The sequence below is a fragment of the Pundamilia nyererei genome, unplaced genomic scaffold (assembly GCF_000239375.1).
Source record: "Pundamilia nyererei isolate P.nyererei 1_Seehausen unplaced genomic scaffold, PunNye1.0 scaffold00119, whole genome shotgun sequence".
Lineage (NCBI taxonomy): Eukaryota > Metazoa > Chordata > Actinopteri > Cichliformes > Cichlidae > Pundamilia > Pundamilia nyererei.
In genome coordinates this window covers 1,508,459-1,520,067 of record NW_005187520.1, presented here as the reverse complement: position 1 = coordinate 1,520,067, position 11,609 = coordinate 1,508,459, and the positions used below count along the sequence as shown (strand labels likewise).

At 37.1% G+C, this 11,609-nt stretch overlaps 1 protein-coding gene across 1 annotated transcript; it reads right to left on the bottom strand.

Annotated features, from left to right (window-relative positions):
- Positions 1–5,079: 5,079 nt before the first annotated feature.
- On the bottom strand, positions 5,080–10,791 carry LOC102195519 (myelin regulatory factor-like protein). The gene is made up of 7 exons (XM_005742341.1): positions 10,778–10,791; positions 10,405–10,544; positions 10,262–10,309; positions 8,804–8,888; positions 7,565–7,639; positions 7,219–7,330; positions 5,080–5,172 (listed from the first exon to the last, which is right to left on the bottom strand). Exons 1-7 carry the CDS (start codon positions 10,789–10,791, stop codon positions 5,080–5,082), a joined length of 567 nt encoding a protein of 188 aa, XP_005742398.1.
- Positions 10,792–11,609: the final 818 nt, after the last annotated feature.

Here is an 11,609-nt window from a genome sequence, read left to right as displayed (position 1 = left end):
CACACACACACACACACACACACACACACACACACACACACACACACACGGTTATCAGATTGAACTGCCCTGACTGAGTTTCCAGGTCCTCTATTGCCAGCAGCAATGTTTCCATCCAAGTTTAGTTTGGATGACTTTGCTTTATAGTTCTTATTTTTAATTTTTTTTAACCACTTTACTAACCACCAAAATCTAAGTTGTGCTTTTATTCTCTTTTGGAAATTTGAACCTTCTATTCCTATTATTTAATCAATTTAAGTCAATAGTTAAGGCTAATCGATTGTTCATTTTGTGTTTTTAACGAGCTATTTTATTAAATACATGCAGTATAAACGCTAACCCTAAACCTTCCCCAGTGTTCTCTTACTGCGTTGTTTCATGCAGATCATAAAAACAACAACCTGATTTCTGAATGAAATAAATTATAAATCATCAGCATTATAATGTTTCCTGCTAGAGAGATGTTGGACTCTAACTCCAATCCTCCTCCTTGTTTAGGATTTTATATGACTATTACTTATGCAATTAAGAGGCCATTGTGGGGACATAACTAATGGAAGCTTATTTACAGGGAAACTTAAGTATAATTAATATTGCTTATAATCTTGATTTAGAGAGCTTATATAAATCTCTGTTGCAGATTTTATTTGATGCTCAGAGTTCAGCTGTGGGTTTAATGGTCTGTTATTAAAAATTGAAAACATATCAAATTATGTTATGAAATGGACACATATACTCAACATTTACATGATATGCACTACTTTGCTTTGCTTACTGCTTTCATTAATCGTCAGGTGGTGCGTCGCTATGAATAGATAGATGGCACTGTCTGCTTCAAAAGATGCTCCAATGTATCCTCTGCTAAAGGAAGCACACATGCGCCTTTCCTTAGCATCTAGAGAAATCAAACAGATACAGATACTCCCAGGTCAATTTGCTCAGTTAGGAGCCTTCCTATGTGAAATGATGACAACAATGATGTGCACGAACGCACTATCAAGACTGTCCCCCTCCCCTTTTAGCCTCTCTTCCTGCTTGTGTAATCCTACCTTTGCCTGGTAGCTTCTTAATCAGACTCGTTTGTTTCAGATCAATTTGTCATTTCCTGTTTTTTCTTTCTTTCTTTTCTTTCTATCGGTGGTGTATCTCTTCACCTGACCGGTTACCTGTGCTCTCTGCTGTCCGACTCCTCCTGAATCTGAGAGAGATGTCGAGCTCCAATCCGGCCCTGCAACACACACGCACACACACACACACACACACACACACACACACACACACACACACACACACACACACACACACACAGAGGGTAGAGTGTCAGTTAATTACATGTTGTCAGAGGACAGACGGAAGCCTGGAAAAGAAGGAGACAGTTACCGTGGTGACAGGAGACATCTGTCCATCAGTCTCCGGGCTGACAGACGACACCGGACACACACACACACACACACACACACACACACAGAGTAGAGATTAGGTGGTTATATCGGCTCAGGAACGCTACACCTGGTTTTTGTCTTTTTTGTTTTGTGTAGATTTACCTCACTGGTCCAACCAAATTAACCCAGAGAGGTCACTCCAGTCCTGAATGACCTCACAAGCTCTCAGCTGATGCTTTTGTTTGTTACCCAAGGCCTTTGAGTACCAGTCTGTATGAACTCACCATCAGTGTAATATACATTACAAAGTGGTAGTGTTAAATATGCAAAATGTAGATTTAAATTTTAACAGGTTGGGCCATCTTTGCAGCAACAACTGCAATCAAGCATTTTTGACAACAGTCAATAAGTCTTTGAGATCTCTGTGGAGGAATTTTGGCCCAATCTTTTTTGCAGAATTCTACAATTACAACAAGTCATACAGGTCCTCAAGTAGCAAAGCAGCCTCAGACCAGGATACTACTACCACCATGTTTGACTGTGATGTTCTTTTTATGAATTGCTGTGTTAGTTTTGCTCCAGATTTAATGTAACCCAAACTTTCCAAAAAGTTTAGCTTTTGTGTCATCAGTCCACAGAATATTTCCCCCCAAAACTTGGGGGTTCATCAAGATGCTTTTTGGTAATGTCAGACAAGCCTTTGTGCTCTTTTTAGTCAGCAGGGGTTTTCTCCATGGAAGTCTCCCATGGATGCCAGTTTTGCCCAGTCTCTTTTATTATTGAGGCAATGATCCACTCAGACTACTTCTGGTAGGCTGGTCACTCCTGGGTAGGTTCACAGATGTTCCATGTTTTCTCCATTTGTGAATAACGGTCTTTGTAACCCTTTCCAGACTGATAGATATCAAACACTTTGTTTCTCAGCTGTTTGTTTTTTTAAATTGTAACAGGATCTGTTTATTTTTGAGATCTTGAAACCTACTTCACTTTGTCACACAGGTTCTACTTAAGTAATCTAATCTAAGTGTGACTAATGAAATTGTACTCAGCTATCCAAACAAATATGGTTGATCACACTTAACTCGTGATTTTTAACTCAGGACCAGATAGGCTTGGATTATTTTTTTCCTTTATTAATAGAGGGAATCATCATTTTAACTAACTGTTATGATATGAAACTCACTTAATTCAATCTGCATTCAGTGTCAAAATCAAAAGTCAACGGACCCATGCAGCAGCTGAGAACTTAGGCTTTCTGTTTTCCTTATAATTTTTAAAAATAATGTTCAATACAGCATTTTTTTTAGTAACCACAAATAATGTATTTAAATAAAGAAAAACAACTCAGCAGATACTTACAATGTGCTGAGAGTCCATCTTGGTCCTTTGCTTTGTCTCTGTCCTGCAACTTTAGCTTCCTCTGTGCAGCTGAGCTGGTTCACTCAGATGCCTAATTAGCTTGGTGTTTCTGCTGCACCTCCTCCACCTGAATTAGTCATCAGTGTGTGTTTGTGTGTGTGTGTGTGTGCTTTCTGCTGAACAAACTCACATGGTCAAGAAACCAGATTCTCTTAAAAATTTATGTTCATACATACAGCACTTTGAATCATTCAGTGACTTTTAAAGGTGGCCTCTACATATTTTTGATGAAATACAGCAGTTGAGCCTAGAAATAATAAATACGCAAGCAAGCATGAGCATTACTTTGAGATAGGATGTTTCTAATTTGTATTACTTTAATTTTGAATGCATCTCCTTGATGTTTGTGTTAGCATGTTTCATCTTTCAAGTAGGAAACTTTCATTTGCATTTTTTACCTCTGAGCTCGTAGAATTCAAGAGGAAAACACTTTTCCCAACAAAATGTGACCAGTCTGTTTTAGAGTAAATACACACTGCACGCTGGATTTATGATGGAGGAGCCCATTTGTGAAGCTAAAACTGGCCGTAAACATAAAGTTACATTTTTTACCCAATAGTGGTGCAATATAGAAAGTCAGTAATTACAAGGTTTGATTACAGGTTGAAGTCAGGACCACGTTTACACTATGGTAATGCATAGAAAGTGGCACATCCCCATAAACTTGAATGTTGAATATAAAACTTACGAATTCTAAAAACACTTAACATTATATTTAAATGATTCAATAATCATTTTGTAACTAAGTGTTACAATCCCTGATAAAACATTGCTTCAAATGGTGAAAGTCTCGAGGAATGGCACCCGGAAACTTTACCAACAGGACACATCGTCGTGTGCCTCAACTTCAAAGGGTGTTTCGGTCTTTTATCACAAGCTATTCTGCCATTTCCTTGGTTAGGTTTATAGATAATATTTAAATATTTAAAATGAACTTTTATTATTTTAGGAAATGATGATTACAGTTATAAACCAAGACAAGTTAACCCTATGGCCATATTTGCATTTTGTATGCGTAAACTAGGAGGATAGGAGTGTTTGGCATTTGCCAGAGAACAGCAAGATTGGCATCTTCGCCACTGGTGACCTGTTCTCTTCACAGATGAAAGTAGGTTCACACTGAGCACATGTGACAGATGTGACAGAGTCTGGAGACACCGTGGAGAATGTTCTGCTGCCTGCTTGTGTCAGCAGTTCCTGCAAGACAAAGCATTGATGCTATGGACTGGCCCGCCCGTTCCCCCAGACCTGAATCCAAGTGGACATATCTGGGACATCATGTCCCGCCTGATCCAGGAGTTGGCAGATGCTTTAGTCCAGGACTTGGGAGAAGATCCCTCAACAGATAATCCATCATCTCATCAGGAGCATACCCAAGCATTGTAAGGAGGTCATACAGGCACGTGGAGGCCACGCACACTACTGAGCCTCATTTTGGCATGTTTTAAGGGCATTACATCAAAGTTGGATCAGCCTGCAGTGTGTTTTTTTTTTTTTTTTCAATTTTAATTTTGAGCGTGACTCACAATATGGACCTCCATGGGTTGCTAAATTTGATTTCCATTGATAAATTTTGTGTGATTTTTTTGTCAGCACATTCAACTATGTGAAGAAACAAAGTATTTAATATAAATTATTCATTCATTCTCATCTGGGATGTCGTGTGTATATAAGGATTTTTATATCTATCTACATTTTAACAGTTTCACAGACACAAGGAGGTAAAATTGCTCATATCAAAGAAAAACAAAAACAAATATTTGAGAAAAGGCAGAAAAATAGACAATTTAAAAATGCATATAAAAAACAAATTTTCACATGGCAGAAATATACTTTTTTTTAAATCTCGATGATCCCCGCATGTGTGCCTACACTTATCCTGTCTGAACTGCAGTCACAGTAAATCCCATCTCTGACTGGAAGATGGGTCGTTGTAATGTTTTTTATTTTTGGCATTTCCATGTTTGCCAGTCTGTGTAAAAGTTAGCACAAAACAAAGATATGAGTAAAATACATTAAATAATACAACGTCAAAGTTAATGTTTTCAACTTGTCGTTTTTTTGTTTTTTTTTAAATTAACCAGCCATTTTTCTAGAATAACAAACCTGCCCCCCCACCCCCCACCCCACCCCGCGAAACCCCCCAAAACAAAACAACCAAACATAAAAACTTGCAGAAGTGATTGGAGCATACTTGGATTTCTCTAATTGTCATCTTTGCAGAAATAAAGCAAATTTTCCATAAACATGTTTTTGTAATTTGTCTGTAATTATGTTTCTAAAATTCCGTGCAGTGTCTGTAGAAGTAGAAGTGGTAGTCTGTGAAGAGCGCCCCTGCGTATTGATAGTTGGTACTGCAGTCTGCTTGACCCTGAAGAAAGATATTGATAAGCATATACATTATTATAGCCCAACAGTCTGTAGGATCCATGTTTCTGTGAAAATATTTATATAAATAACATCAATAATGAAAATTTCTATGACAGGCAACATAAAATAAAATGTTTTTATAACACTAATGTTTCCATCAATGTTCTTAGTAAAAGTGAGGATTGTTTAAATAGTGTTTTCATGTTCATGCAGCAAGAAGAGGACTGTGTGTCTTTAAGGTTTCATAACCAGTGAAATGTAGGTCTTTTATAGAAGAAAAATTAATAATTTTTGGTTTCTTACAGCCACTGTTGAGCGGAAGTGATACCAGCTTTGATAAAGGCGAGCCACATGAAGAGGCCATTCATGTTCCCCCTGCCGAAAAAAGGCCAAAAAAGGTCAGTTACTATTTATTCAGCAAAACCTCTAATTTTCAATGGAAACAGTAAAAAAATGTCACATTAAGGTCAGAAAAACAATTATTTGAAGCTAATTCTGAATGAATGTTATCATGATCACTTCTTTGCTCATTTGGGGAATTAGCCCATAAAAGTGAAGAAATGGCCATACCTACTCAGATAGCAATTAAGAGCCTGGTTGCTGCAACTCATCTGCCAGTTCTCCTCCTTGACAAGTGTAGCATGGGCCACAGATGCCCACACTACACTTGTCATGAACCATAAGAAGTCTGGCTTGTGACATTTGGGCCAATTGATACCGAAGTGCTAAAAGTACCCCAGATTTTATATGTTTGTAAGATTGGAAGGAATATTAGTAAAATTCTCATTTTGTCTTAAGAAGATAAGCCAAACTCATCACTTCATATTAGAAGAAAGAAAAAGGCTTCAAACTTCCCCAAATGAACTAAATTCATTCCCAAAGTTAGAAGTTCAAAATTATTCTGAATTATTGATGAAGCTTTACTTAATTTTTGAGAATAATTAAATGGTTTTTGATAAATATAATATAGTTTTTAAGAGACTTAGTATTTAACTTTAAAACAAGGGCAAAATCAAACGATTTCTACAGCTGGGTTGATTTTCATCAGCGCTGCCCTTGATAATTACTTTGACAAGGCTGAAAATTCACTCAAAGTAAGTTTCACAGATCCAGATAAGTTTATTTCTTCTTTTTTATTCCAGAATCAGGACTGATTCATTTCATGCCTCAAAACTCACTTAGTAGAAAGAAAACCTCGACATAAATCTAAACGTATGACAAAGTATTGGTATGTTTGGTCTTCTGGACAGTCCTCTGTATATCAAGGTTTAAGTGTTACTGTGATTAGCATGTTGTCATCCCACTGTGAAGAAAACCTGCCACACATTCATTATTCATCAGTGATTGGCCCACACTTCCTGCATTATTAACTGCCACAGTGACTGAGTTAGTGAACTGGAACCTCAGCGGCCCTCAAAACAAATTTCTGCCTAACTGCCGAACAACCCAGGCCTGATAAATGGAAGAAAACTGATGAATGGGTGGATTGATTTTGACCAGCAATGTAACAAAAAAACGATGAAAAATGATCCATTAATTTGCATCTTCACACAGGCTTTTGTGTTTTAATACACAGCGTCACAGTAAACAATTAGATATTAAACACATTTCTGTATTGTCTCATATTTATAACATAGACATAGTAAACAATAATTTTATATATATATAGATATATATATAGATATATATATATATATATTTAATTTTCATGAATTAGAGCACTTATTTTTTTTTAAGTTCCAAAGTCTGGATGAATTTAATCTATTAAAACATTTTTTTTCAAATTTCATGTAAATGATAAGAAGTTATACTTAATATTGATTTATATTCTTAAAGATGAAAAAGCCTTAAATTAATGGAAAACAACGAGGAGATTCCCTTATTTTAAAAATGGCATTTATGTTCTAAAGAAGATAAAAGCTCAGATTACAAATAAAGAAAAACCCTGTTAATTATCCTATTGTTTTGTGTGAAGCTTTTACAGTTACATTTATATTTGCATGCTGTATATAAGTGACGTTTAGGGAAACAGATTCTTGATTCTGACCTGTGTATTTGATGGGTATCTGCTGTCAGACACAGCGCTGATATCCAGCTGAGCAGAACAGACTGTGGACTCATCAAAATTGCACAGATGGACTACCAACTCCTCTGTAGAGCTACATAAACCAGACACAGATTTATATACACAAACAGAAAATAACATTTATGTCAATTTATTTCAATGTCGCATGTAAATTGGCATTTGAAAATCTAAAGTGTCATTCCAACATTAGCAGATAAAAAGGGAATAGATTAAGCTTAAATATAAATAATAATAACAAGAATAACAAGAATAATAATATTAATAATACATGTTTTAATAGCATGTGTGAGTATATTAGGATACTTACTTCATGAGCAGGGTTACTTTCATGTTGACAGGAACAAACTCACTGACAGGAACTCTGAAGATGTATCGACTGGGGCTTAAAGGAAACAACAGAAGTATAACGTTATTCATTTTTACTACATATTTAATTAATAGCACGAGGTTGCATGTATCATTACTGAGGACCTGCCAAAATTTAATTGAGATTTTACTGGCATTTAAGATTAAAGGTCTTTTTGACTTTGACATCGACATCCACTCCACATGCACAGTCAAGCATTACTGCAGCCTGTTTTCTTAAAATATCATTTAAGTTTATATGATTTACATAAATGTAAATCACGCAGAACTTTACTGTCTCAAGTTTAAATCTCTCTTACAACAAACTACCTTTTCACAGTCTTCTCACTCTTTTTACAAAAGTGTCTCCTTGCTAAAGATCTAAGAAGGATGTCCAGTAGATGGAGACAGTTACATCACAAAGGTGTGAAAACTTTCACTGTGGAACTATTTTGCAATAATTGAGTCTATATAAAGACATTTAACGTAGTGCTTTAGAAGAGAGTGACATGACTCTCAAAGAATCCTATAGTGAACTTTATGGGAGAACTCTGCAACAGCAAAGGTAATAATAAGAGCATTTTATTTGTGCATGCTTTTTAAGGCACTCAGGGACACCTTACAAGCAATTATATACCAAAATCACAAGCATTACAGATAAAATAACAGTTGGCAAGCGCCATAGAAATAAAATGTTGACATAGGAAAACCTCAGCAGATTTTTTACAACTTGCTGGTGATAGAAGTATAACAAGGAACTCCTTAAAATTAAAATTTACGAGATTTGAAATTAAATTTTGCTAGTGGTTCTCTACATGTTCATATTCATATTCCGTGACCACTGAATATAAAGGCAATAGTTAAAATGACAGCTCAAAGGTGTAGAGTGGCCAAAGAAGATTTTGGGAGTGCATTCTTTCTTTGTTACGCCCACGATCCACACAAAGAATAAACAAGGGCCACCAATTTGCCCACGAGCTGCACTTGGAGAGCCATGGCTTAGGATGAGATTTAACCCATAAATGTTTGATATTGGGACAAAGTCCACTTTATTTGGCTCTCATGGTGAATCTGGTTATTTAACAAGCTCACAAAAGCTGAAACACCCTTTTTACAGCAGTGTTATCAAATGAAGAATATACTGAACAGTCTATAACCTGCATACAATCACAGTGTGTTTATGTTCGCTTTCTCTACTTACCCACATTCGTCTCTTAGGCAGTATTTTCTGTCAATAACCAGCTGGCTTTCTTTGATGGTGATAGAATGGATAGTGGTGTTCGTCCCTGATAGAAACAGAAAAACAGATGTATAATTTATTTATTTTTTTTAAAGAAAAAGAACAAAGAAAATCATAGGAGCATTACTGGTGTCACTCAGACTGCAGTTCTCATGCAAGTAAATGATGATAAATGAAAAATTATGAAATTTATGACCAGAAACAGCATCAAAAATCCAAGTCCAGGAATTCAAGGTTCAAGTTTAACATGTAATAAACATCCTTTATTTTAGTGGACTAGAAACATTAGGCAATGCATCATCTTCCCTGTGACCCAGTATATACTGCTGCTACATGCACTTATGAAACCTCATGCCAATCAGGTTCAGATCAGGCAGGGCACTCACACTCCAAGTCTCACTGTTATTGCCCAAAAGACTGTTCCCCAACCCAAAACCACAAGGAATGTCATGGACATCAAGAAAGGGGAGGAGAGAGAGGAGGCTACATGTGGGCAAATAATGTAAAAAATGGCTCCTAGGAACATTTGGTGTTGTTCTTACTCTAGTTCTTACATTAAGTTACATATTGCAGCAATAGATGGCAGAAGAGCAACCACCGCCCAAACACTGTGGACCCACGAATTGGTTTTATATTGGTTTTCTGGGTATATTTTTTGGCTTTTTCTCTGCTCATTTTTGCTGTGTAAGATTATAACTTTCAAGGATTTGGCTTCCTTCCTATTCTAGTACATCTACATGGAAGAGAGATAAACGCATTGTGGCCAGCCTCTCTCCTCTCAAGATTAGCATAAAAAAGCATAAAAAATCCAGTTATTTACTAAATGCATGGATTAGAGGCGAGCTGCTGATAACATTGGGACTGAAGGAGGAGGGCTTGACGGCTAGGCCACGCAACCAAGCAGGCCTTCAGAGGGAACACGATCGGCATCAGCGGGACTGAAAAGCAGCTGGAGCTGGGAGGGTCTCCTCCCTGACTCCATCCAAGCTCTGTTTGCCTTCTAAGTAATACTGATAGGAGCAGAAACCCGGACTATTTAAACAGATGTCCCTATAGCCAGTTTTGGCAACTGAAGATTGATCCACCAAGGCATCTGCTTACAATCAGTCCACAAAGTATTAAACCCCTATGGCTCCTCCTGTGGGACCAGAGGAGGATTGAGCCATTTGGTGCATTCATGCTGAACCCAGAGGAGTTGCATGCATTAAGACCCGGTGTGCTCTGAAACCGAGCTCTCGCCCACTGCCAGGCCCAGGCCTAGGCTGGGGTACTAGTATCTCTGGTCGAGGTGAGGCTTCATGAATCCTTGTTGAAGGATCTTTTGAATAACACTTTGTTTTTCCCTTCTAAGTTAAAATCAGTCAAAGATCTCTCAATAACTTTAATATATGAATTGAAACTATATAAAATTTTACTCACAGTCTCCAGCACTTTTCAGTTGTCCATAAAAATCTTCAATGTTTTTTTCTGAGGAGCAGAAATATCAAATGGTGAACCAAAAATCAGTTATGATGAAATTTTCTTTTAACGTAAGCAAGAACTAGAGAGTGAAATAACTTTACCTTTCATAACAGGTATTTCTGTTGATTTGGAGATGTTGATGTTTGAGTTAGTGGTTCCCTCTGTTGATGAAGGGCAGCAGTACACCTTATCACAGTATAGCAGATCACAGAAGTCCACAGCAGGGGGCCAGAGGCCAGGACTACCAGTTGGCAGGACTGGAAGAGATTTATCGTATTATTACTTTGTTTTCTCTGTTGCCACTGCTATTGGAATTCAGAAGCACTGAAAAAGCTCTGAAATAATTTAATCCGAGTATTTAGGTGAGTGTATTTAGGTCTCTATCTGATCTCTAAATGCTTATAATACTATTTACACCATTATTTGTCTTTGTCCTTTTGGCTTTAGACTCAGTGTTAAAAGGCATAACATTACCTGTGCTGGTCCATGATGAGGTTTGCAGAGGAGTCTCAGTAGTATTACTAACACACAAAAACATAAAACTTGTTGGTTAACATAACAATAATAATGGAGACAAGCTAACAAGTACTACATTTCAGAACTTTTTAGCACCCTTCATTTTCATTTGTCATTTCAAGGGGTAAATAATGCTGGAGCTTGCAAACAAACAAACTTTGACACTTAAAAATAGTCCAAGTCCAATAAAATGATCAGTGTGGCTGTCTCCCCAGGTGCTATAATAAAGTCTGGATATTTAGGATTTTTTTTGCTTTACAAAGTGAAGTAGAGTTATCAGGAAGCTAGCCAACTAATAGAAATTTGAAGATGATATATTACGTTCTGACCAAAATATGTATAAAATAACTAAACTGTACAGCATTTCTGTGACGATGGACATAAATGAAGACAAAAAACAAAATACCAGTTATGTTTGGAGGGTTAGTTAAGGGCCATTTCACACATGAGGCTACCTGGTGGCTACGGAACAATGGCAAGGCTAACGTAAGAGAAGAGGGTAGACTTCTTCTCAATAAATGTCCATATTGAGACAAATGTCATCATATAGCATAAATGCATCAAAAACAATCAGAACAGCCAAGAGTGTCACGGACCCAGTTCCAGGGATTCGGGGTCCGTGAGCAGTCTGGACCGCTATTGTAGTTTTTATTATTATTATCGTGGTTATTGTGATTATTGTTATTATGGTTGTGTCTGCTGTCCTGCTTTCCATGTTGGTGTACTGTCAGGTGTTTATGTGCATGTGTGTGTGAGGGTGCGGTCGTGGCAGGCACTTTTAGGCCTGGTG

Bases quoted from the DNA above. Each gene is read 5' to 3' on its own strand.
- LOC102195519 (XM_005742341.1), bottom strand. The intron at 8,889-10,261 runs GTGAGTAAAATT...TGTTTCTATCAG, and splicing joins ACTGAAAAGTGCTGGAGACT to GGACGAACACCACTATCCAT. The intron at 7,331-7,564 runs GTAAGTATCCTA...TGGTTTATGTAG, and splicing joins AAAGTAACCCTGCTCATGAA to CTCTACAGAGGAGTTGGTAG.